The sequence below is a fragment of the Pongo pygmaeus genome, chromosome 12, assembly GCF_028885625.2.
Source record: "Pongo pygmaeus isolate AG05252 chromosome 12, NHGRI_mPonPyg2-v2.0_pri, whole genome shotgun sequence".
NCBI lineage: Eukaryota > Metazoa > Chordata > Mammalia > Primates > Hominidae > Pongo > Pongo pygmaeus.
In genome coordinates, this window is record NC_072385.2 from 29197068 (window position 1) to 29224394 (window position 27327).

Sequence of the window (27327 nt, forward strand, 5' to 3'; positions counted from 1 at the left end):
CAGGTTCAAACAATTCTCCTGCTTCAGCCTCCTGAGTAGCTGGGTTTACAGGCATGCGCCACCCCGCCTGGCTAATTTTGTATTTTCAGTAGAGATGGGGGTTTCTCCATGTTGGCCAGGCTGGTCTCGAACTCCTGACCTCAGGTGATCCACCCGCCTCAGCCTCCCAAAGTGCTGGGATTACAGGTGAGCCACCGTGCCCGGCCTGAAAACGGTTTTGAAAACATATTTGAATGAAAACACTTTCTCACCATCTTTAAATAAAAACAATTTGCATTTTCCACATGGAAGCTGCTGGGGCATTAGGACTCATGTGCTTTCTGCTCCACAGGTTTCAGATGCCACTGCACTACTAACTCCCCAGTGCTTTTGAGGCACGTGTTAGACATGTTCTCCTCTGTTGGAAGTCCTTGTGGCAACTTCAAGGGCTTGATTCTGTGACACAAGAAAATGTGTTTAGATAGGAGGAATACGTTCTAGTGTTCTATATCAATGCAGGATAACTACAGTTAACAATAACACATAGTTTCAAATAGCTAGGAGGAGGATGTTGAATGTTCCCAAAATGAAGAAACGATAAATGTCTGAGATGATGGATATGCCAATTACCCTGATCGGATCACTATACTTTATATATATTGAAACGTCACTATGTACCCCATAAATATGTACAATTATTATGTGTCAATTAAAAAAAATAAAATTTTAGTTTTTTAAAAGTTTTTTTCAGAACATTAACAAAAAAGAAAGAAAAATGCATTTAGAATTACACTAGGCAATACATTTTAAAAAGAGCTGAGAAGAAACAACAAACCTTATCAAATGCTTAACCACTTTCAATTTTGCATTCACTGAAGGGATATTCTTGTGAACTTGAGGGGTATGTGCCTGTGAACAACAACAACAAAGCAATGTTATCAACCAATCTGAAAAGCAGAGTTCCACGTTTCAGTAAAATGTTAAATTGAAGGTTCATTCTAAGCCGAATTTATAAATAAATTAATACAAAATAAACAATAAATATATACCGCAAAGTTTTCAAAGCATAAAATTTAAAGCAAATGTAAACAACACTAAAGATGATTAAAATAACTGCATACTTTTGCTAATCCAAGCATCTTTATTATATCTTTTTCCCAGTATGGACGTCTTCTTGTACTTTTTATTCTGGTAACAATATGCAGTTTATGAGGGTTCTGTGGATCCCCACCATATTTTTCATGATCTTCAGGTGAGGCCTGAAACACCTAGAAAGGAAAGAATTATAAATGGTAAATTTCCAACTTACACTGTTTCTGTGTACCTCCCGTTTTTTCTTAAAAGACACATACACATACACAACTACATAATTATCTCATCCTTAATCATCATGTAATCCTCAACCTCAAATTGAACATTCCTATCAGTCTGATTATGCAGATAGATGGAGTTTAACCTGTAGAACAAAGCAGGAGCAACCAGATGACACTAAATAATATAAATGCCAAGAGAACCTGTAAGCACTGCTATGAGCTGGGCACTGGGCTGCATCCTCTTCCCTCCCTACTCTCAGGTGAAAAGCTGACTATCAAGTGGGAAAACAAACGTGTAAATTAAAAATGAAAATAAAACCTAAGTATAATAAAAAGAATCTACAAAGTATTATGAGAATACAGGCAAATGACTAATGAACTCTGCCTATGAGGGATCAGAAACAGCTCCACAGAGCTAATATTTGAATTAATTATCTAAGAATCAAAAGGTTCTAAGAAACTATGCCACAGAAACACTCCTCTAAGTACACAAAATGTACGAATAATAAGTACACTAAATGTACCGAATAAGGATGTGTATTCTAACACTATTTGTAACACTGAGAAATTTAAAGGCAATCATGTTCCTCACTATGATAACATTATGATGCATCCATTCTAAATAAAATGATTAATAATAAAACTAAGTAAAATGGTACAAATACACAAATACTTTTTTTTTTTTTTTGAGATGGAGTCTTGCTCTGTTGCCCAGGCTGGAGTGCAATGGCACGATCTCAGCTCACTGCAACCTCCGCCCCCAAGGTTCAAGCGATTCTCTTGCTTCAGCCTCACGAGTAGCTGGGATTACAGGCATGCACCACCATGCCCAGCTAATTTTTCTATTTTTGGTAGAGACAGGGTCTCACCATGTTGGCCAGGCTGGTCTCGAACTCCTGACCTTGTGATCCGCCTGCCTCGGCCTCCCATAGTGCTGGGATTACAGGCGTGAACCACCGTGCCTGGCGCAAATACACAAATTCTGATATATACTATAGGATACAATACTACCATTAAAATGAATGAGGTTTACTGTCTTTGCAGGTCTTCACATTGAATGATGGCCATAATATATTCTTCAGCCAAAAATCAAAAAGAAATGTCCACACAATTATGTGTTGTAAGCTGTTATGTGCATCATCTGTACCAAATACATGAGTGTGCATATGTGATATATTCTATAAATACTGTTTCTAAGACTCATATAAAATATATACAAAGGTCTCAAAGACATTAGATCAAGAGTCATACCTCTGGGGAATCAGATTGAGAAAAAAAATTGACCCCCAAAAAGATGGTATTTTAATAAAAAAGAATATTATTCAATGATTAAAAACAGTTTTGTAGAAATGTAAATAGTGTAAAAGCATTCTTATTTCTCCACAGCCTTGCCAGCATCTATTGTTTCTTGACTTTTTAATAATCGCCATTCTGACTGGCGTGAGATAATATCTCACTGTGGTTTTGATTTGCATTTCTCTAATGATCAGTGATGATGAGCTTTTTTTCATATGTTTGTTGGCCACATAAATATCTTCTTTTGAGAAGCGTCTGTTCATTTCCTTTGCCCACTTTTTGATGGGATTGTTTGTTTTTTTCTTGTAAATTTAAGTTCCTTGTAGATTCTGGATATTAGACCTTTGTCAGATGAGTAGATTGCAAAATTTTTCTCCCGTTCTGTAGGTTGCCTGCTCGCTCTGATGCGAGTTTCTTTTGCTGTGCAGAAGCTCTTTAGTTTAATTAGATCCCATTTGTCAATTTTGGCTTTTGTTGCCATTGCTTTTGGTGTTTTAGACATGAAGTCCTTGCCCATGCCTATGTCCTGAATGGTATTGCCTAGGTTTTCTTCTAAGGTTTTTGTGGTTTTACACTATTGGTGGGAATGTAAATTAGTTCAACCATTGTGGAAGACAGTGTGGTGATTCCTCAAGGACCTAGAACCAGAAATACCATTGGACTCAGCAATCCTACTACTGGGTATATACCCAAAGGAATACAAATCATTCTACTATAAAGACACATGCAAATGTATGTTTATTGAAGCAGTACTTACAATAGCAAAGACATGGAACCAACCCAAATGCCCATCAACGATAGACTGGGTAAAGAAAATGTGGTACATATACACCATGGAATACTATGCAGCCATAAAAAAGAATGAGATCGTGTCCTTTGCAGGGACATGGATGAAGCTGGATGCCATCATCCTCAGCAAACTAATACAGGAACAGAAAACCAAACACCGCATGTTCTCACTCATAAGTGGGAGTTGAACAATGAGAACACACGGGGAGTCGGGGGCAAAGGGAGACCATTAGGACAAATACCTAATGCATGTAGGGCTTAAAACCTACATGACGGGTTGATAGGTGCAGCAAACCACCATGGCACATGTATACCTATGTAACAAATCTGCACGTTCTGCACATGTATACCGGAGCTTAAAAAAAAAATGTATACAGTGAGAGATTCATATTATATTACTAGACAGAGAGAGCAGCTAGAGAAGCATTGATTCATATGAGATGAATCACATCTTAAAACATACAACACAGATTGAACTCCTTATTCTACTCTTTCCTCCTCATTACTGCACTTGACTAGTCTAAAAGAAAAAAATTAAACATACAACAAACAAGGATGTGGAAGGAGTTGGCAGCAGTTATCTCGGGGTGGGTGAGATTAAGAACATTTTTTTGGTGAGTTTTGCTTGTTGATATTTTTCTAGGGATTTTGAAGAGATTAGGGTGAGAAGGATGGTGGAGATCACAGGAAGGGGTAGGTGCACTAAAGAAAGGTGAGAATATTTAAAGGAACAGTATGAAGGAGCACAAAATATTTTGGAAAGGCAAGTGGTTCAGGGTAGCTAATATGAAAAAAGCATGAAAAGTAATGCAGGGGATGAAGTTAAACTATGTGCGTCTATGTTGAGCCTTTAGAAATTACCACTGGGGATACAAAATTAATGAAGGTTAGAACCAATAGGACCATGTTTCTAAGAGATTTGCAAAGAAAACTCTTACCTGAGAATAAAACCAACTGGGGATAGAGACTGATACAAGGAAACCCAGTTAGGAGGCACTTATGACCATGGTTTAAGAGCCTGAACTACAGTAGCTGTAACAGAAAAAGGACTGATATGGGAACTCTGGGCAGTAATACAGATGGATTTGCATTGGGTGAAGAAGAGGGAGGCTGAGCTTGATTCAGATGTCTCTAGTCTGGGAAATCAAATAGAGGATGGTAGCATTAACTGACATAACTAATAGAAGAGATGCACCCTCTTTTTTATTTGGTTGTTTGGAGGGAAAGTAAGATGAGTTGAATTTTGGATATGAACTCGAAATACCTATGTTATCCAAGTAGCAATGTCTAGAAACCAGTTGAGAATACAGGAGAATAAAGGAGTAAGTTCAGATGAGAGGCAGGGGCCGGGCGCGGTTGCTCACGCCTGTAATTCCAGTACTTTGGGAGGCCAAGGGGGGTGGATCATGAGGTCAGGAGATCAAGACCATCCTGGCCAACATGGTGAAACCCCTTCTCTACTAAAAATACAAAAATAGCCAAGCATGGTCACACATGCCTATAATCCCAGCTACTCGGGAGGCTGAGGCAGGAGAATCGCTTGAACCCGGAGGGTGGAAGTTGCAGTGAGCTGAGATCACGCCACCGCACTCCAGCCTGGAGACAGAGCGAGACTCCGTCTCCAAAAAAAAAAAAAAAAAAAAAAACAAGAAAAAGATAGTCAGGGGCTATTTTCATGAGGTTTAAAGGTTTTCACATTTATCACAGTTGATGATCGAAATCACGGCCTTGCACATTTATTTTATTTAAAATTCCAGAGCACAAACGCAGGATGTGCAGGTTTGTTACATAGGTAAACGTGTGCCATGGCAATCTGCTGCATTATTTGCTGCACTTATCAACCCATCACCTAGGTATGAAGCCCAGCATGCATTAGCTCTTTTTCCTGATGCTCTCCCTCCACTTGCCCCCTACAGGCCCCAGTGTGTGTTATTCTCCTGCCTCTGTCTAGCCTTGCATATTTTAAATGAATGCCAACATTTGTATCTATCCTTCCAGAAATACAGAGTAAGAAACATGGAAAGATATAAGACAATATAGTTGTGGAAAGAATAGCAGTGGAAAGACAATGACTTGAAAAATAAAAAAGATTTCTTTATTTTGTTTTGAGACAAGGTCTCACTCTGTTGCCCAGGCTGGAGTGCACTGATCCGATCATGGCTTACTACATCTTTGACCTCTTGCTAAAGTGATCCTCTCATCTCAGCCTCCTGAGTAGCTGGGACTACAGGCATGCACCACCACACCTAGCTAATTTTTAAATTTTTTGTAGATACAGAGTCTCACTATGTTGCCCAGGCTGGTCGTGAATTCCTGGACTCAAGTGATCCTCCTGCCTCAGCCTCCCAAAATGCTAGGAATACAGGTGTGAACTATTGTACCTGGATGAGATTTCTGATAAAAGAACACCAAGCACATTAAAGGTATCAAAGTAGTCAATGGTAATGCCGTTCTATCTTTTAAGAAAATAAATGGAGAATGGTAGTCACCAGAAGCTAGGGAGAGGGGAAAATGGTGAGTTACTATTATTATTAATTTTTGAGACAGGATCTTCCTCTGTTGCCCAGGCTGGAGTGCAGTGGCACAATTATAGGTCATTGCAGCCTTAACCTCTTGAGATTGAGCAATCCTCCCCGCTCAGCCTCCTGAGTAGCTAGGACTACAGGTGTGTACCACAACACCCATCTAATTTATTTATTTATTTTTTTCGGTAGAGACTGGGTCTCCTTGTGTTGCCTAGGTTGGCAGTTATTATTTAGTGGATATAGAGTTTCAGTTTTGCAAGATGAAAAGAGTTCTGGAGATGGATGGTTGTAATAGTTGCACAACAGTGTCAATTACCTAATGCCATTGAATAGCACACTTAAAAGTGGTTAAGATGGTAAATGTTATATGTGTATTTTACCACAATAAAAAATATTAGGAACCCCCCACCCAAAACAAATAAACAAAATACCCAGGCTTTACAAAGCTAAATATAGTCTTTACCATACAATCCAGCAATTATGCTCCTAGGTATTTAACTGATGAGTTGGAAATTTATGTCCACACAAAAATCTATACATGAATGTTTATAGCAGCTTTGTTCATTACTGTCCAAAACTAGAAGCAACCAAGATGTTTTCCCATACGTGAATGCACAAATAAACTGTGTACGTCTATGCAATGGGATATTATTCAGCAATAAAAAATAAGCAAGCAAGCCACAAAAAGACATGGAGGAACCTTACAGGTATATTGCTAAGAGAAAGAAGCCAGTTTGAAAGGGCTATATACCATATGATTTCAGTTATATTACATTCTAGAAAAGGCAAAACTATGGAGATAATAAAAAGATCAGTGGTTACCAGGGGTTGGGAGTTGGGAAGAATAAATAGGTGAACCACAGGTGATACTTAGGGCAGTGAAACTATTCTGTATAATACTGTAATAGTGGATACATGTCATTATGCATTTGTCAAAACCCATAGAACTTCACAACATGAAGACTGAATGCTAGTGTAAACTATGGTATTTAGTTAATAATACTGTGTCCCGTTGGTTCATCAGTTGTGGGGGACACTGTGTATGCTGGGGGGAGGGAGCACATAGGAACTCTCCATACTTCCCAATCAATGTTTCTGCAAACCTAAAACTGCTTTAAGAAATAAAGACTATTAATTAAAAAACAAATAAAAACAGGCTGGGCGCCTGTAATCCCAGCACTTTGGGAGGCCAAGGCGGGTGGATCACTTGAGATCAGGAGTGCAAGACAAGCCTAAGCAACATGATGAAACCCCGTCTCCATTAAAAATACAAAAATTAGCCAGGTGTGGTGGCGCGAGCCTGTGGTCCCAGAAACTCTGGAGGCTGAGGCACAAAAACTGTTTGAACCTGGGAGACGGAGGTTGCAGTGAGCTGAGATTGCACCACTGCACTCCAGCCTGGGCAACAAAGCAAAACTCTCTTTAAAAAAAAATTTTAAACAAAAATCAATGGCGAGCTTAGTCAATATTATCTAAAAGAATGATAGGTACACAGAAATGAAACAGAAAAAGCTGAAAGATCCAAAGTAACAATGATCAATACGGAAAGTGAAAATGAAGAGTGACACAGTGAGAGCCTGAGTAGGAAGACCCACTGCTTTCTCAGGACAATGGTGATACCAACACACATGTACAAACCATAAGCAGGAATAAGTAGACTGAAATAATAAAAACCCATTACTGTGAAGGCCAGTGACACAAGTGACAGAACAGTTTTATTTTTATAATCACCATTTACATAAATCCCACTATGCTTTAAACTCTGTACCACCACCTACATCCACATACAATTTAACATAAAATCTTTCAATATTACAAAAATAGGTACCACTTAAAACATATATTTAAAAACAACACTAACATTAAAAAAAAATCAAACTTTGTTCTTACTTTTTCTGGAATTCTTGATCTGGTGAATTTGTGACGAATCCAATCTGTACAAATAAGAGACTCCACACCTTTTGTCACGGTCTAAAATATGATATAAATCATTTGTTTTTTAGAATTCTGTCAGTACAGAAATCCATACCCACCAATCTTTAGGTAACAGAAGTCTGTTCCAACCTACCCTATAATTATTAAAGGTATATCTTAGCTCCCTAGCTGAGTGAATGCATCCCATCCAAGCACTAACATAATATAAAGCTAAAAGCATATAAATATACTTTTAGACCATGGATTGGTAACCGTTTTCTGTAAAGGACCAGATAGTAAACATTTCCAGCTCTAGAGCTATGTAGCCTCCATTGCAAAAACTCAGCTTGGCCATCACAGGGTAAAAGCAGTCAGACAATATGCAAACTTTCCTTTTTTTTTTTTTTTTGAGATGGAGTCTCGCTCTGTTGCCCAGGCTGGACTGCAGTGGCGCAATCTCGGCTCACTGCAACCTCTGCCTCCCGGGATCACGCCATTCTCTTGCCTCAGCCTCCTGAATAGCTGGGACTACAGGCGCCCACCACCACATCCAGCTAATTTTTTTTTTGTATTTTTAGTAGAGACAGGGTTTCACCGTGTTGGCCAGGATGGTCTCGATCTCCTGACCTCATGATCCGTCCACCTCGGCCTCCCAAAGTGCTGGGATTACAAGCGTGAGCCACCGCGCCCAGCCGGGTGTGGCTATTTTTCAATAAAACTGTTATCTACAAAAATAGGTGGCAGGCTGAATTTGCCCTAAAGGCCATAGTTTATCAACTCTTGCCCTAGACAATGTGCAATAATTCACATTTAACAAGACAATACAAAAGAAATAAAAAATGAGTTTCTAGTTTCCCTTCTAGTTCTAACAATGTCATCACTCCTAGTTCCTACCTCTTGTTCCTGCTCTACATTCCTCCAATCCCATTTCTCTCAGGCTGCTGAAGAAAAAGGATTCACTGCCAGCCTTTCATACCAGGATACTGCTGTGGGAATGGGCAACAGTCATTCCTATCATTCCCTCCCAGCATTTCCTGCATTGCAGAGATGGCATAAACCACTAGAAGACAGGCATTGGGCTGAGTTCTGCTGCCTACCAGCTGTGAGACATGAGACACTTACTCTCTCAGAGGGTCAGTTTCCTCAGCTCTAAAAAGGAACTCATATTGACCTCACAGGATTAATCTGAGGTTAAGGTAATATATATAAAGCCCCTTACATTGTTGTCATCTGCAGCCAGGAGCAGGTTAACAGGCTCATCTAGGCTCTGGCCCTTATGAGCAGATTAGGCTGCACCACTGCACTTTCCATAAGCAAGCCCAGAAGGAGATACATGAAAATGCTAACACTGAGGGTCTCTTAGAGATTATTTCTCTTCCTTCTGATTTTCTGTATTTTTCTAATATTTTATTATTGAAAATGCACTCCTTCCGTAATCTAAGGGGAAAAACAACCTAAAACTTTAAGATTAAGGCAGACCAAGGGGAATCAATGACAGCCATTTTTTATTGGCATGTTTTCCAGAAAAAGAACTTTTTTGATTCTAGATCTTTAGGGATAAAACAGCAGAAAAACCACACATAAACAAGATTAACTTTCAATATCTAAACAATTTCGAAAAGGAACTGGTGAAATAACTTAATTTTGGGTGGCCGGGGCGGGTGGATCACAAGGTCAGGAGTTGGAGACCAGCCTGGCCAATATGGTGAAACCCCCGAGTATACGAAAAATACAAAAATTAGCCAGGTGTAGTGGCAGACACCTGTAGTCCCAGCTACTCAGGAGGCTGAGGCAGGAGAATTGCTTGAACCAGGGAGGCGGAGACTACAGTGAGCCCAGATCGCGCCACTGCACTCCAGCCTGGGTGACAGAGCGAGACTCCGTCTCAAAAAAATAAAAAAAAGAACTTAGCTTGCCTTGTAATGATTTAAAAAAAAATCATAAGGGGTAGAAAAGACAAATTCTTGAAAAGAAACACTTACCTGTAGTCTGCCTGGGGGCCTCTGAACTACTAAGCGCAAAATCCCAGCCATAAGTGTAGTGATTGCTCTCTTTAGAGCCTGTGGGAAGTAGGAAGTAGACCCGTCAGTCAACTATGTCTTGGAAATGAACAGGTTTCCCCTTCTCTAGTATTAAAAAACTAAGCAACAAATTAATGGTAAACTTAAGTTTAACAGTAAAACATATTGGTTATTTTAATACAATAAGGGCACGAATTAATTTATAAATGTTTTATTCAACCACAGGTAGTAATTATACACATTAACCACATCCCATTTTCATCAAATGAGTCAGTCCTAGATTGATTCCACAAAATTACTATCATTTAAAGTGTCTTCTTCAACAATGAAGGCAGATAAAGAATGCTTTGCCATAGAATCACAGAAAATTAAAGAGCTAGAAGGAACTGAAGAAATCCCAACTCCTATAATTAGAACTGACTGCCCACATCCTTACTTTATGAATGAGGATCATGAATTCCAGAAAGTTCAATAATTTATCCAAGTGCATCCAGCTATTGATAAAGTTTGTGGTCTGGAACCTCATTCTCCTAATTCCTAAGGCGAGTGCATTTTCACTAAATCATAACACCTTTCTGTTAAAAAGTAGAATTTTTTTTGCTTATTTGTATTTTTTAAACTATTCTCAATGCACACGCATTGCTTCAACAACCTAAAAAGGTCATATTTATTGAATTAGACACAAAACAACTGTAGCCTACTATACTGACTTATACTGAAAGCAGAAAGATTAAGTTCATGAACTACGTGTATATCTCGGACAGGTTACTTAATTCGTGCGTTACAATTTTTCCCCCAGAAAAGAAAGAAAATACCTGTCTTGCAAATGAGTTATTCTACAAAGCACCTAAAACAGTACCTGGCATGTGGGAAGCCCTCAATAAATGGTAGCTTTTATTATTATTAAATTATTGCAAAGCTAATAAGAATACTCTTAAAACTGCAGTCCCCAACCTTTTTGACACTGGACCAGTTTCATGAAGACAATTTTTCCACAGATAGGGAGGGGTGGAAGGGAAGGTTTCCGGATGAAACTATTCACCTCAGATCATCAGGCATTAGATTCTCATAAGGAGCATGCAATCTAGATCCCTTGCACGCACAGTTCACAATAGCGTTCACGCTCCTATGAGAATCTAATGTTGGACTGCTCTGACAGGAGGTGGAGCTCAGGTGGTAATGCTCACTCAACTGCAGCCCACCTCCTGCTGTGCCACCTGGTTCCCAATGGCCAGCAAATGGTCTGGGTCTAAGGCCTGGGGTTTGGAGACTTCTGCTCTAACACACTAAAATAGGTTAAGTGTTGTAATTCAGTGTCCCACAGATTCTAGCTCATTCAAGTTCTGCAAGTCTTTCCTGTGATGTGGATAAAGCAATGGAACTGTGAGAATCAATGCAAGACGTCTCCTGAAGAGAGCCAGACCTCAGAAACATTCCTCAGCAACTGAACCTATCTAATGCTAGATTATTTTACCAGACTTCCTCGTATCAAGGTTAGGTACTTAATCCAACATACTTAGCTTCACACTTTAAAAAATCTTTCTGATCACTTAGATCTCAACAAAATCCTAACTGGACTTCTGCTTCCATTCCAATTCCTCTAATATCTTTTTTGTATATCAGCAATAAATCATCTCATTAAATCTTAGATGTCACTCTGCTCAAAAATCTTCCAGAGAGCCAGGATTCTCACTGTTGAAGTGGGAGGTTACACATAAGCAAGAGGGGAAGGCTACAATGATCCTTATATACTAGATTGGAAATGGAACTCATGTTTAGCTTAATATAGCTATTGAGGGATATAGAAGTAATTATAGATATGCATATATACATGGGCTAGCTCTGTTAGCTGAGAAGACTTAAAGCAATAGCACTCAGTGGCAAGGAGCACACCCAGTGCCCAGATCTTGGCTGCATTCTTTAATAAAAGGAACCAGTGCTTCTTTGAGAAATGGCTGATTATGTCTGGAGCACTTTGTAATGCCAGAAAGGAACTACTGGAAAAAACATAATGATGGGGTATGTCAAAGGGACACTGCAGTCAACTGTAGCCAAAGCTGGAACAATTTCAGCAACAAAATAAGTAACAAAGTATTACTGGCTTATAATCCAAACCAAAAAAAATAAATAAATAAACAACCCTAAATTCATACTAATATAAATAGGTGAATAAGTTAATGAGAAAGAACAAATATCCCATTCAGAAGAATTCCAAATAATTTATGTAGGTACTATCTTCCAGTATCTTCCCAAACACCTAACTGCCTCAAAACTGTCAATGATATCAAAAACAAGGAAAGTCTGAGAAACTGTCACAGTTAAGAGGAGCCTAAGGAAGAAGTCATGACCATTAAATGTAATGTGGTATCCTGGATGGGATCCTGGAATAGCAAAAGGACATTTGGCAAAAACTAAGTAAATCTAAATAAAGTATGAACTTTAATAACGTATCAATATTGGTTCATCAACTGTACACAGGTATACCAAACATGAAAGGGGGAAACAGTGTAGCATATATAGAAACTCTGTACCATCTTCACAACTTCTTTGAAAATCTAAAACTATTCAAAAATAAAGTTTATTTATGAAAAAATTAAAATTCACTGTGATTTTGATCACAATGAAAATCAAATTCTTTTTTTTTTTTTTTTTTTGAGACAGTCTCGCTTTGTCGCCCAGGCTGGAGTGCAGTGGCCCAATCTTAGCTCACTGCAACCTCTGCCTCCTGGGTTCAACCGATTATCCTGCCTCAGCCTGCTGAGTAGCTGGGATCAGAGGCACGCGCCACCATGTCCAGCTAATTTTTGTATTTTTAGTGGAGATGGGGTTTCACCATGTTGGCTAGGCTGGTCTTGAACTCCTGACCTCAGGTGATCCACCCGCCTGGGCTCCCAAAGTGCTGGGGTTACAAGCATGGGCCACCACCCCCGGCTCCAATTCTTAACCCTCACCCTCTCATGTCTTTGTAGCACAGCATTACCAACCTTCCCCACCTCCAGGACTCCATCTCCAATTACTCTCTTGCTCGATCACCAGACATGCTGCCCCCCTTGTTTGATCTAGAACTAGTCAAGCAGGCATGCTCCCTTTGACTGACCATTCCCTCTCCTGAAATGATCCTGATATTTACATGGCTAATTTCCTTATCTTTTTCAATTTTTGGCTCAAATCTCACCTTTTCAATGAGGTCAACCCAGATCACATCATTTAACATTTTCACCCAAACTCCAACTGTCAACACTCCCAATTCCTCTTCACTTTGCTTTCTATTGTGCTTATCTTCTAATGTAACTTAATTATGTTAGGTTTTGTTGTTTAGTGCATGTCCATTCAATAGCATGCTAATTCCATAGGAAAAAGGTTTTTAGATTTTGTTGTTTTGGGTCTGTTATATTAATAGAAGTATCCCAAACATCTATGTAAAGCGGTATCTGCCCTATAGCAGACACATAATATATTTTTGCAGAATAACTGAAGTTTAAATATTTGCAGACTTCTGAAGGTGTGACAGTCAAAAGTTACAAGTTTTTAGAGACAGAGTCTCGCTATGTTTCTGGTATTGAACTCAGCCTCAAGAAATCCTCAATTTTCCCAATAATTGGAGCTAGGTGTGTGTCACCACGTTTGACTCAAGGAATATGTTTATTTTATTTTATTTATTTATTTTTTTGAGACGGAGTCTCGCTCTGTCGCCCAGGCTGGAGTGCAGTGGCACGATCTGGGCTCACTGCAGGCTTCGCCTCTCGGGTTCACGCCATTCTCCTGCCTCGGCCTCCCCAGTAGCTGGGACTACAGGCGCCCGCCACCACGCCCGGCTAATTTTTTGTATTTTTAGTAGAGACGGGGTTTCACCGTGTTAGCCAGGATGGTCTCGATCTCCTGACCTCGTGATCCTCCCGCTTCGGCCTCCGAAAGTGCCGAGATTACAGGCTTGAGCCACCGCTCCCGGCAAGGAATGTTTTAATAAAGTAAAAGTTACTGTTAATAATTAGGCACGTAACTCCTGGACCCTGAAACCATTATGCTGTCTCCTGTAAAACAGGAAAATATCAGGCATCACAGGAGAAGTATGATCCCATTTCTATTTTTTTAAATGTCTGTGAACGTGTGTAATCAGAAAAACTCTGGAAGGTTGTCAGAAAAACGTTAACATACCCCTGGGGGTATGAAAAAAGGCGTTTTTCCTCCCCCTTCTCCCCCGTCACCGATCGATAGTTCTTTTGTCTTTTTACAATGAGCATGCATGCAACAGGAATGTTAAAAACCGATTTCTTTTTCTAAATCGACAATGTATATAATTTTTAAAGTGGGAAAAACACTTCTGAAATACAAAACATGGAATCACTCTTGCAGAGATACCAGAGATCTCTGAAAGCTGGAAGCGTGTCTCTTCTCTGAACTCCTAGTGCCTAACAAGCAGTAGGCAGCCCTCATTACTGCCTCTTAGCAAAAAGGGCAGAACAGCTTTTGGTAGGTCTCGATCAAAATGGTAACAAATCACAGTTTTAATAAAATGGCAAATATTCTAACTGCCAACTCTTGGATGTTTGCATTATAAAATGAAGCAATACAAAAATAAAGACAATTTTCTATCTTCATTAAAAAAAAAAAAAAAAGCAACCTTAATACCCAATGGCAACCCTAAGTTATGAATAAAGCAGCAGCACAGAAAATGCTGCTTGGGTTCCCTTTCCCAAGCTGTCCAGCCTCGGCGGCTCCGTTCTTGAGCTCCAAGAGTCTGGGCACAAAAAGCCGCATGGGCCTGGATCCTGCAAATTGGGAAACGGGGGGATCCTGCAGGCCAGTGGCCTTACGGGAGCCAATGTGACGGGATCAGGCGCAGACCCATTTAGGTTGTCGTAACAGGCCAACTCAGAACGCAATAGGGAAAATCAATTAGGATCTGCAGAGGGTTCCCGGATACACCTTGCGAAGAATGCCGCACTCTCCGCCACTCATTCCCCACTCACCAGCACCCGCTAAACCTTCAGCCTGAACTTTTCCTCCGAAGGGAAGCAGAGCAGAGGAAGAACTACCAAGTGCTACATTCAAAGCCTGCCGTCGCAGTGAGCGCGACTTGCAAACTGAGGCATTTTGTTCCGGCGAAATCCCTCCCACTCAGGAAAGTCCCTAGAAAGACAGCGCAGGCGCCTGGGTATCACATGGCCACTTCCCGGAAGCGCAGCAGACCCGCTCAACTTCATCCTGGGTTGAGGCGGAGGACAACTCCCGATTATGGCGAAGTTCGGGCTGGGGCAGGATCCGCAGAGCACAGCTGCAGCCACTGTGCTAAAGCGGGCGGTACAACTAGATTCGGAGTCGCGGTATCCGCAGGCTCTGGTGTGTTACCAAGAGGGGATTGATCTGCTTCTGCAGGTTCTGAAAGGTGAGCAATGAGCCAAGGTGGGGAGGACCTGAGGAAAAGGAGCTGGTTCCTGCTGTGTCTGGGGTGAAGTGAATGAGTTAAAAATGATTTTTCCACACCACGAAGAAGCAGTTAAATACAGAAGGTGGGATATTCTACAGGACAACTGGGCCGCTTTCTTTTAGATCTTTAATAGATTGATGTCATCTAGAAAAGGTGGGGAGGCTACTAGTCTAGATTTTAAAAGACTTAAGAGATATAAGATATAACGCAATGTAATATATAAGCTTTGATAGGACCTGGGTTTGTACGAACTTTAAAAGACATTTTTGGATCTATTAGAAAAGTCTGAGTATAGATTGGGGACATTAAAATTATTTTCTTAGGCAATATGATTTTTTTTTTCCAAAACTATCCTTAATTTTTAGAGATGCAGACCAAAGTGTTTTAGAAAGAGATGCTATGATGTCTTTAGTTAATTTTCCTTAAGCAAAAATTTCTTAAAAATCGAAGCTCTATTTGAGCAAAAATGCTAATTTAAAAAATTTAGGTGATGGGTAATAAGGGTGTTTATTATACGATTATTTTTAATTTTCTGTTTCAACATTTGCATTTAAAGCAAGCCAAAGTAAAATTATGTAGCGGTAGAAGAAGAAAAGTTTTTCTTAAACGGATGAAGTTCGGTGTAAGAAATGCGCAGGGTTGTGGAGGAGACAGTGAGACTTTTCCTATTACTTATTCAATGTTGAGAAATACCCAAATATTCCTTAACACCCAGCACAACCCTGGCTCACAGTAGACACTCAATATTTATGTATTAAATTGATAAGATCAGCTCCTGCTCCCCAACCCCCGACACTCCCGGTCTGGACTAAGCTCCCTCTGTGCTTTCTATTTCTAGTTTAAGCTTCTTATAATTAAAGTGTTACAGAATCTTTGAGGCAGCAGAGGGGAGCCCTTTATGGTTTGGTGCTTTGGTCAGAACTACAAACTCTACCGGCCGGGCGCGGTGGCTTACTCTTGTAATCCCAGCACTTTGGGAGGCCGAGGCGGGTGGATCATGAGGTCAAGAGATCGAGACCATCCTGGCCAACATGGTGAAACCCCGTCTCTACTGAAAATACAAAAATTAGCCGGGCATGGTGGCACGCACCTGTAGTCCCAGCTACTTGGGAGGCTGAGGCAGGAGAATTGCTTGAATCCAGGAGGTGGAGGTTTTAGTGAGCCGAGATCGCGCCACAGCACTCCAGTCTGCCAATAGAGCGAGACTCCGTCTCAAAAAAAAGAAAAAATAACTATAAACTCTACCTTGCCTGGGGCATTATTTGATGATAATGATGACAGTGACAACAGCAATAAGCATAGCTATTACGTTTCAGTGCTGAGTGCCAGGCATTACAGAGAACATTAAAAGCATGATCTCATTTCATCCGTACCAATTGCCCTATCAAGTAGGAGTTGGTGGTATTCTCGTTTTACAGCATAAAAAGTATTGTTCGCTTTCAAGTTCTGCCACTAGGAGGTGGCAGAGTCACAGTCGGAGCCCAAGACCTCAATGACTCCGGTATACTGAATCCCAAAAGACAGATGGTGTACTGTGTTGGTCAGGTGGAACACTGCTCAAGTTTTGGCTACACTAGGAATCTGAAGCAGGAGAATCACAGTTCTGCTCTAGGGTGCTTCACTGATCCCGTAGAGGTTACAGAGACAGTGATGTCACATAGATGGGTTAAGACCAAAATGCAAATAGCGCTAATACAGGGAATAAGTGCCAGGAGAGAGATAGCTATAGATAAACGCAATGAGGATTTAAACAGTTAAAGGTCATGTGAGGGTGGAAAGGTAGAGGTGGAGTTTGATTGGAGCTTTGGAGGAAAAAGAATTTCAGAAGTCAGAAATTCATCTAAGAGTCTTCAAATTCCTGTGCTGTCTTATAAAATAAGTAGTTTGGTTGAGCATGTGTCTGAAGAGGAAGAGTGAGAAGTAAAGTTTAAAGGTAGATAGGGGCTTGGATCACATTGTGGATGGCCTTGACTACCAGGAGATTTTAACTCATTCCACAGGCAAGGAGAAACCATTTAAGGTTTTTACAAAGGAGTAACATAATTGGAGTTGCATTTCAGGGCTTGTCTCTTTCAGGAATGTGCTCTTTTCTCACAGATATTTATTTGCATGGCATACTCTCTCTCCTATTTCAGGCCTTTACACAAATACCACCTTCTTTGTGAGGCTTTCCCAGACCTCCAGTGTAAAATTATAACCCCATCCCAGCACTCCCTGTCCTCCTTCATTATTTTATTTAATAGCACTTACCTCAATCTAATATACATGTTTTGCCAATTTATTTTTATTGTTCTCTTCCTACTTGAACGATAGAAGAGAATTGTGTCTGTTTTACTAACTGCTGTATCCACAGCACTTAGAACAGTGCCTGGCATGTTGTTAGTTCTCAATAAATATTTCTGGAATAAAGGACTGAATATGGCAAGGATGTAAGGTAGACACTAACCTGTAGAGACTGAAATTAAGCAGACCAATTAAGGAGCTCCTGATGGAATCAAAATAAGAGGTGAGTATAGCCATTATAGAAAACAGTATGGAGATTCCTCAAAAAATTGAAAAGAGAACTACCATATGATCCATTGATCCCATTACTGGGTATATATCCAAAGGAAATGAAATCATTATGTTGAAGAGATATTTGTACTCCCATGCTTACTGCAGCACTATTCGTAATAGCTAAGATAGGGAATCAACCCAAGTGTCTATCAGCAGATGAATAAAGAAAATGTGGTACATATATACAGTAGAGTACTGTTCAGCCATAAAACATGAAATCCTGTCATTTGTGACATGGACAAACTTGTAGGAAATTGTTAAGTGAAATAAGCCAGACACAGAAAAACAAATAACACATGATCTAACTCATATGTGGAATCTAAAAAAGTTGATATCATAGAAGTAGAGAGTAGAATAGTGGTTACCAGAAGCTGGGAAGGGCAGTGGGTAGGAGGAATGGGGAGAGGTTGGTCAAAGGGTACAAAATTACAGTTTGATGCCAGGCGCAGTGGCTCACGCCTGCAATCCTAGTACTTTGGGAGGCTGAGGTGGGTGGCTCACTTGAGGTCAGGAGCTCGAGACCAGCCTGGCCAACATGGTGAAACCCTGTCTCTCTTAAAAAAAAAAATTACAGTTAAATAAGAGGAATAAATTCTGGTGTCTTATTACACAATAGGGTGACTAGAGTTAATAATGTGTTGTATGTTTCAACATAGCTAGAATGAAGGATTTTCAATGTTCTTACCACAAAGAAACCATAAATATTTGAGATGACAGATATGCTAATTACCCTGATTTGATCATTACACAATGTATACATGTATCAAAACATCACATTGTACCCCATTAATATGTATAATTATTATGTGCCAATTAAAATTACATAAAACCTTTTTAAAAAGATGAGACATGATAAGGGCCTGAATGAACCAGGGAGATGATACCAGTATTAAGATAAGGAGGGGGCACTGGCACATGATTAGATATGGGAGTAAAGTTAATGGGAATCAAAGATGGCTGTAAGGGTCCAAGCCTGAGAAACTGTAGCCTAATGATTGAAGGATGGGTCTATGTGTGAGACATTGCCAGCTGATCAAGGACAATGACTAAGACTGAACTACTACATAATTTAAAGTCTAGCAATGTTGAGGAAAGGTTGTGTTTTGCTTTTATTTGGGCAGGAGAGGGATGGGGGAAAGCTAGAATGAGCTCTGTGGAATCAAAGTTATCAGCATGAACTCATGGTTTTTAATATTTATATAGATGGACAGAAACAAATACGTATAGATGTATGTATATATAGATGTATGTGTTAGTAAGCCTACATATACCTCCTAGCTGTATTGACTGAGAAGGTCTAGAAGTAGTGGTGGGACTCCCCCAGCAGCAATGAACACAGCTGGCACCCAGAATTTGGTTTCTCAATGCCATTCTTCAATAAAAGTGACTGAGGCTCCTTGGAAAAGTGTATTTCAAGGCTGGGGCAAAAAATAAACAAGATTAGTTTTAACAAATCTTTTGGCTTCCCTGGGCCACATTGGAAAAATAATTGTCTTGGGCTACACGTAAAATACACTAACACTAACGACAGCTGATGAGCTTAAACACACAAACACACACACACCCCCCTCATAATGTTTTAAGAAAGTTTACGAATGGCCAGGCGTGGTGGCTCACGCCTGTAATCCCAGCACTTTGGGAGCCCTAGGCGGGTGGATTGCTTGAGGTCAGGAGTTCAAGACCAGCCTGGCCAACATGGCGAAACCCTGTCTCTACTAAAAATACAATAAATTAGCCGGGTGTGGTGGCAGGCGCCTATAATCCCAGCTACTCCGGAGGCTGAGGCAGGAGAATTGCTTGAACCTGGGAGGCAGAGGTTGCAGTAAGCCGAGATTGCGCCTCCAGCCTGGGCAACACGGCGAGACTCCGTCTCAAAAAAAAAAGTTTATGAATTTGTGTTGGGCCTCATTCAAAGCTGTCCTGGGCCACATGCAAGAGTTGGACAAGTTTGGTTTAAAACATCTTGTGGCTGTGCATGGTGGCTCATGCCTGTAATCCCAGCACTTTGGAAGGCCAAGGCAGGTGGATTGCCTGAGCCCAGGAGTTTGAGACTAGCCTGGGCAACATGATGATACCCCGTCTCTACAGAAAATAGAAAAGAAATACAAAAACTAGCCAGGCATAGTAATATGTGCCTGTAGTCTCAGCTACTTGGGAGGCTGAGGTGGGAGGATTCCTTGTGCCTGGGAGGCAGAGGTTGCAGTGAGCCGAGATCATGCCACTGCACTCCAGCCTGGGCAACAGAGCCAGACCCTGTCTCAACGAAACAAAACGAAACAAAAAAATCCTGAATCAAAATGTAAGGAAATAATAGCTATGGGGGCTTGACAAAAGGACACAGGAACTAACATGAAGGAGATGTCAAAGCCAAAGCTGATAAAATTTGAGCAGGAAAATGATAGTATTGGATTATAACTCATAGAGTAAAATAAATATCCATGAGCCAATACTATTTAATTGAATAAATAGATTGAGAAGGAATGACGGAAATAGAAAACCACCATTTTTGCAAACATCACAGTCATAGTTGTCGCAGGCAAGGACCATCAACAGATGCTAAAATTAGTGGGAGAAAGAGTGATGGGAAGCAGGATATCTTTCCATAAGGTACTTACAAATTACAAAAGAGAAAATAGTGATTTTACAGTGGAGAAATCTGAACTACACCTTTACCAAATGGTCAAAGTTAACATCATCAGTAGTAAGACACATCAACATCATGTACCCACTGAACAAGGCACATCACTTCTGTGATTTTCTTGCCAAAAATGCATAAACCAAGTCTAATCATGAGAAAACATCAGACTGTCCAAAATGAGAGACATTCTGCAAAAATAACTGACCAATATTTTTCCTAAATGTCAAGGTCATAGAAGGCAGAGAAAGATTAAGGAACTAACACAGATTGGAGGAGACTAAGGACACATAACTAAATGCAATATGGGATCCTGGAACAGAAAGCAAACTTTCATTAGTGGGAAAATTGGCGAAATTCAAATAAGGTTTGTAGATGAGTTCATAGTATTGTTTCAGTGTTAATTTCCTAGCTCTGATACTTGTAGTATGGTTTGTAATACGTTAACATTAGGAGAATCTAGGTGAAGGAGGTTATCTGTAGCATTTTTGCAAATTTTCTGTAAATATAAAAAACTCAAAATGTTTTTTAAAATGAGAGATTAAAATGAAATTATTGGCTGGGCACTGTGGCTCACGCCTGTAATCCCAGCACTTTGGGAGGCCGAGGTGGGCGGATCACCTGAGGTCAGGAGTCGGAGACCAGCCTGACCAATATGGTGAAACCCCGTCTCTACTAAAAATACAAAAATGGGCCGAGCATGGTGGCTCATGCCTGTAATCCCAGCACTTTGGGAGGCCGAGGCAGGAGGATCACTTGAGGTCAGGAGTTCGAGACCAGCCTGACCAACATGGTGAAACCCAGTCTCCACTAAAAATACAAACACTAGCCAGACATGGTGGTGGGGACCTGTAGTCCCAGCTACTCGGGAGGCTAAGACAGGAGAATTGCTTGAACCCGGGAGGTGGAGGTTGCAGAGAGATCATGCCACCGCACTCCAGCCTGGGCGACAGAGCGAGACTCCGTCTCAAAACAAACAAACAAACAAAAAATGAGATTATTATGGAAAATATAAGCGATGTTGAAAGGAAAGAAGGGGAGGAACAAGAAGTGATTTGTTGACTGATTTGGGAGGAGGGGTGGTTGGGGTAAGACTTTATGATCGTGTATATTCAAAAATAACATTTTTGTGGTAGCTGGAAAAATGTGCATTAACTATAATGGGGAAGTCTGGAAGAGTAGCTGGTTTTGTGGAAGATAAATATTTTTTGCTATCTTTTAATTATGCAAAAATTTCAAACTTGTGGGTAATTAGGATAAAATAGTGCTCAGACATGAGTTTGACATGTAATGAGCCACCTTTCATCCCACCAGATTTGATGTCCCAGAGATGAGACATAGTGTCAAGAGCTCCCACTCCTAAACCAAGCTGCATCACACTTTGTGTAACTATGAAGGTCTTGTATGTTCAAGCCAAATTTGAGCTTATTGTGTATGTTTGAGGACTGAGGCAAGCCATACTAGAGGATAGGAAATTTGTAGAAAACTTGAGAAACTGAAAATAATGCCCAAATTAAATAGAAAAACTATTTTGATACTTGATAATATATATTTTTAAATTTGTAGGTACCAAAGATAATACCAAGAGATGTAATCTCAGAGAAAAAATTTCCAAATACATGGACAGAGCGGAAAACATAAAGAAGTACTTGGACCAAGAAAAAGAAGGTAAAGAGGTTGTTTTAGAAAACGCATCCATAAACAACTGTGACCGTCCATTCACCCAATGTTTCTGGCTCCTGCCCTTTGGAGCTCTGTGTGGTCTGGACCAGTTGTCCCTGGGAGCTTACAGGATTTAATCTGTATTTCCACTCCCATACAGGAGTTGTTCTTAATTTTTTTGTTTGTTTATTTTGGTTTTTGTTTTTAGTTCGGGGTGGGAATGTCAGACACCCCTTTGAACATCTGATGAAAGCTATACATACTGGAGAATGTTACATGCCATTTTTAAGGGGTTCACAAATCCCTATGAAGCTTATGTGTGGACCCTACGTTAAGAAATACTACAGAGGAATACTGAATGTAAATTGTGTATTTTATTTATATTTCGCTTTATGAAATGACCAAAATCATGAAAGAAGCTAAAGAAACTCCTGGGCTTTCTCTCAGATTTTGTTGTGAATCAAAACACCTCAGGAGTTAAGCATTCCTAATGATTAGAGGTCAGGTAGGTATTGTTCCCTATTATTAGTTCCCTACTCCTAAGCACCCAGTTTACAAATGTCTGTAAATGGCCATTTCCACCCTTACCTGAGGGCATACTTGCTGCTTTCTATAGCCAAAGGTACTGCTGCCCTCAAAAGCCAGTGCCCCCAGGCCCCAGCTTTTCTTCCTCTCTATACTTTCTACACCCCTTTCCCCGTCTCTTCCTACTGTTCTGTATCAGTACATACCCTGGGGACCCCCCACTGAGCTCCTTTGTTCAGTGGGAATAAAGTTGTGTTTCCTTAGCCCCGATTTGAAATTTAGAATGAAATTTTACTCCAAAACATTGATGAAATATAGTACCTTCAGCATTGTGGTTTTGAGTACATGGAATTAAATTAACCTCTATGTGGCTATCTTCGCTTAAAAAATAAGGCATAGTCGCCAACATTATCTATGTGGAAATATTTGGAACAGAATCCACACTACTGATTTTTAAACAAAGTGTAAAGTATGATTTAGGGGCTACCATTAGGGTTTTTTTGTTTTTGTTTTTGTTTTTGTTTTTGTTTTAGACAGAGTCTCGCTTTGCCACCCAGGGAGTGCAGTGGCGTGATCTCGGCTTACTGCAACCTCTGCCTCCTGGGTTCAAGCAATTCTTCTGTCTCAGCCTCCCGAGTAGCTGGGACTACAGGCACCCGACACCAAGCCTGGCTCATTTTTTTATTTTTAGTAGAGTTGAGGTTTTGCCATATTGGTCAGGCTGGTCTCTAACTCCTGACCTCAGGTGATCCTCCCGCCTCAGCCTCCCAAAGTGCTGGGATTACAAGTGTGAGCCACCACGCCCAGCCAGGGGTCATAATTTTTTAAAACCTTAAAGGTTTCTGATAATTTTTTCAATGTTCATTTTGAATTAACAAAAGCAATAGATCTATCCTATTGATCCTGTGACATCCCAGTCTTTAGCTTGAGTTATTAAGAAGTACTAAAAATTTGTTTAAAGCTCTACACGTGCCAAGAAAGACTTTGAAGCTTCATATTATACTGCATTAATGTTTTTTCTTTCTTTCTTTCTTTTTTTTTTTTTTTTGAGGCAGAGTCTTGCTCTGTTGCCCAGGCTGGAGTGTGGTGGCGTGATCTCAGCTCACTGCAACATCCACCTGGGTTCAAGTGATTCTCCTGCCTCAGCCCCCCAGGTAGTTGGGACTACAGGCGCCTGACATCACGCCTGGCTACTTTTTATATTTTTAGTAGAGCTGGGGTTTCACCATGTTGGCCAGGCTGGTCTCGAACTCCTGACCTCAAATGATCTACCTACCTTGGCCTCCCAAAATGCTGGGATTACAGGCGTGAGCTACCGCGCCCTGCCCTGCATTCATGTTTAATACTCACTTTAGTTATTAGATTGCAAGACATAAAAAGACAAGTCTGAAGAGAAGGACCAGATAGCCACTGAGTTTTAGTATGTGGTGCTACCCATGGTGACAGGAAGTTATTGGATACCTTTATATATACACTACTCCCTTCAACAAACTGCCTGGTCTATAGGATCTGGCTCAAGGACCTGTTCCAGGAAACCTCTAGATTTTCCCCCTTGCCTAGCCTCTGTGAAGGCAGAAATCACTTAATGGAGTGGTTTGCCTTAAATACCTTTGTACATGTAACATCCTGCAATGTATATGATATTTAGTAGGCATTCAATAAGTATTTGCTGAATAAGTTAAAAAAATTAATATGTATCTGATGCTGATTAATCACTCTATATAAAATATAAAATGTGTAAAAAAAATGCTCACTGGTTTTACTGTTGAAGCCTGTGTTTTATAGATGGAAAATATCACAAGCAAATTAAAATAGAAGAGAATGCAACAGGTTTCAGTTATGAGTCACTTTTTCGCGAATACCTTCATGAGACAGTTACAGAAGTTTGGATAGAAGATCCTTATATTAGACATACTCATCAGGTATGTGAACATACTAAAATATAATGAAATATCATATTGAATGTACTAAATTAGTAATAATCCATTCTAATGTCTTTTAGCTGTATAACTTTCTTCGATTTTGTGAGATGCTTATTAAGAGACCGTGTAAAGTAAAAACTATTCACCTTCTCACCTCTCTGGATGAAGTAGGTACCTGAAAGCACTTACTCTTTCTTAACTTATTAACTTTATTCAGTTACAAGATGTAGTCCAGTCAAGGAAAACACAGATGCAGTGCTTCAGCTAGATTTATTTCCTTGGGAATTAACTTATTATCTAACAGTATGCATAACATGTCATAAAAAAAGTTATTGATTTTAGGATGCTGATTTTGTATTTGGCCACTTTGCTAAATGCGCTTATGCAAATAGTTTGTTAGTTTAGTCTCTTGGATATTCTAGGAGGCAATCACACTGTCTGCACTATGGACAATTTTGTTTCTTTACCAATTATTATATCTGGGGGATGGTAGCATGATATGGTAGTGGGCATCTCTATCTTGGTTTTGACTTAAAATAGGAATGCTTCTAAATAATTATGATTTCTACAATTGATTTCAAAAGGTGTCAGCTCCACCTGGATGACTAAAACTATTCTAAACTACATTTAAGGAGACAGGATGGAGTTATGTTCACATTAGAAAAAAAGGTGATTTTGATAAAAACAATTGCTCTTTAAACTACCTCATATTGTTTGGTTGTTTCTTTGAGATAACAGACATTGAAACTAGTATAGAACATTTCCATCTTAATCCACCTGTGATATAGATTGTATAGCTTAGGGATAATTTAAGATAGTAATAATAACTGAGGCAGATAATCGTATTTTTGCTATTAACAGGGCATTGAGCAAGCGCAGCAAAGTAGAGGCCTGCAAGAAATAGAAGAGTCACTCAGGAGTCACGGAGTGCTGTTGGAAGTTCAATACTCTTCTTCAATACATGACCGAGAAATTAGGTTAGTCTACAATAATGTTTTAATTTTTATGCAGTTGATATATACTTAAAGTTTTTGTAAATGTTTTATATAATTGCATATACTTAATAATTTATAAATATTTAAAATTCAAATAAAACTCCATTTAGTACTTTTTCACTTTCGAGAAGAAAAAAAACACTTGGCTTTCTTTTTGACAAAGTAAGCCAAGTGTTTTGTGTGTGAGTTTAATATTTCCTAATGGAATAATATTTACATGTTCTGTGTCACAGAAAAAGAGAATACTTTTCTGTCTACTCAACTGTATATATAGTGTTATGATATTAGAATAATTTATTTTCTAGTCAACTTAATATTGACTTAATGTGGCTTTACTTCTTATGGGTTATTAAATATTCTAGTAGGCATGACAATTTCCTGAGTCTATAAGAAAACAGAATATGCAGTTATTTTAGTGATATCTTCCTTTTGTTTAGCACAGTGGTTATGTTTATAGCAAGGGCACTCAGTTTTAATAAAAACTTAATCACAAACTAAATATGCAAAACAGATGAAAATGCAGCTGCTGTAGTTAAAGCAGAGGTCAGGGTCCAGGGCTCCTCCTGCACATTCACCATCTCTAGGTAGGGGAACTCTTGAAATACCACCAGTTTCCCTGAATACACTTTGCCACCACTTGTTAGCAGAACACGAAAAAGTTTTATCAACAAGCTGAAATTCAAGATTAAACTATCAGATAATTAAATCAACTGATTGTTTCTATGACTGTTTTCATTGTGGACAAAGCTCATAATGAACCCCAGGTTTGATTCAACTCATGCCACTGGAGGAAGTGGTTTGCTTTGTTAGGGGGAAATTTTGCTGACCCTTAATACACTACAGCTTTAATAGTCTGACTTAAATGTCTTGAATATAATACTATATACTAATTTCAACAGGTTCAACAATGGACGGATGATTAAGATTGGAAGGGGACTTGATTATTTTAAGAAACCACAGGTAGGATATAATCTTATGAGTAAATGTGTAGCACTGTTTTTGTATCATTTTTAATGATACTCTTTTCTTCTCTTCTTAGAGTCGTTTTTCCCTTGGATATTGTGATTTTGATTTAAGACCATGTCATGAAACAACAGTGGACATTTTTCATAAGAAGCATACAAAAAATATATGACGGGCAGTAGCCTAATTTGTATTATGTCTACTTTAAGTGAATATTGGATTTTTTTTAAAAGATCACTTTTATAATGTATGAATTTAACAATAAACTTTTATATTTCTACTAATTTATGGATCCATCGTTCAGTTGTGGGAACAATCCTAAATATTTTTGTAAATATATTACTCAGTAGATTTACAATGTTTCTTCCAAGTAATACAGCTAATTTAAACATTTTACCAGCTTCTCTGTTACTTGGTTGCGGGAGCATGTCAACAAATAATGAGCATCTATTAGGAAGATGAATTAGATCTTAATTTTGCCTGTGGGAGTTTTAAGTCCAGGAGGGAAAGACACCATGGATTAGAGTGCTTTTAAAGAGACAGATGGAGCTTGGGCAACCTGTGTCTGCAAAAAAAAAAAAATGAGCCAGGCATGGTGGCATGTGCCTATAGTCCTAGCTACTTGGGAGGCTGAGGTGGAAGGATCACTTGAGCCTAGGAGGTTGAGGCTGCAGTGAGCTGAGACTGCACCACTGCACTCTAGCCTGGGTGACAGAGCCAGACCCTGTCTCAAAAAAAAAAAAAAAAAAGAAAAGAAAAAAAAAAGACAGATGGGCTTGGGGTCTAATAAACAGGAAAGTAAAA

General features: G+C 39.6%; 2 protein-coding genes across 5 annotated transcripts in view; one reads left to right on the top strand and one right to left on the bottom strand.

Moving 5' to 3' along the window:
• Window positions 1-255: 255 nt before the first annotated feature.
• The window catches only part of LOC129030880 (large ribosomal subunit protein uL30m), a 33358-nt gene continuing 6286 nt past the window's right edge, over window positions 256-27327 (bottom strand). For 2 of the 3 annotated variants that reach the window (XM_054476729.2, XM_063649218.1), the window contains 5 exons: window positions 9799-9876; window positions 7793-7873; window positions 1101-1247; window positions 815-888; window positions 256-435 (listed from right to left, as the gene is read on the bottom strand). In XM_054476729.2, the coding sequence (XP_054332704.1) occupies window positions 303-435; window positions 815-888; window positions 1101-1247; window positions 7793-7873; window positions 9799-9849 (486 nt within the window). In that variant the 5' untranslated portion in view covers window positions 9850-9876 and the 3' untranslated portion in view covers window positions 256-302. Of the gene's footprint in view, window positions 436-814; window positions 889-1100; window positions 1248-7792; window positions 7874-9798; window positions 9877-14807; window positions 14946-27327 lie in introns of those variants that run through there. The other variant, XM_054476728.2, reaches the window with a different exon arrangement.
• Window positions 14995-26807, top strand: LOC129030876 (MIT domain-containing protein 1-like). 2 transcript variants are annotated; one of them, XM_054476713.2, is made up of 7 exons: window positions 14995-15223; window positions 22023-22124; window positions 24429-24565; window positions 24646-24732; window positions 25427-25542; window positions 26460-26520; window positions 26600-26807. In XM_054476713.2, the coding sequence occupies exons 1-7, from the start codon at window positions 15073-15075 to the stop codon at window positions 26693-26695; spliced, it is 750 nt and encodes a 249-aa protein (XP_054332688.1). In that variant the 5' UTR covers window positions 14995-15072; the 3' UTR covers window positions 26696-26807. The 2 variants fall into 2 exon arrangements, with proteins under 2 accessions (XP_054332688.1, XP_054332689.1); XM_054476714.2 differs by lacking the exon at window positions 24646-24732 and having other exon boundaries at window positions 15073-15223.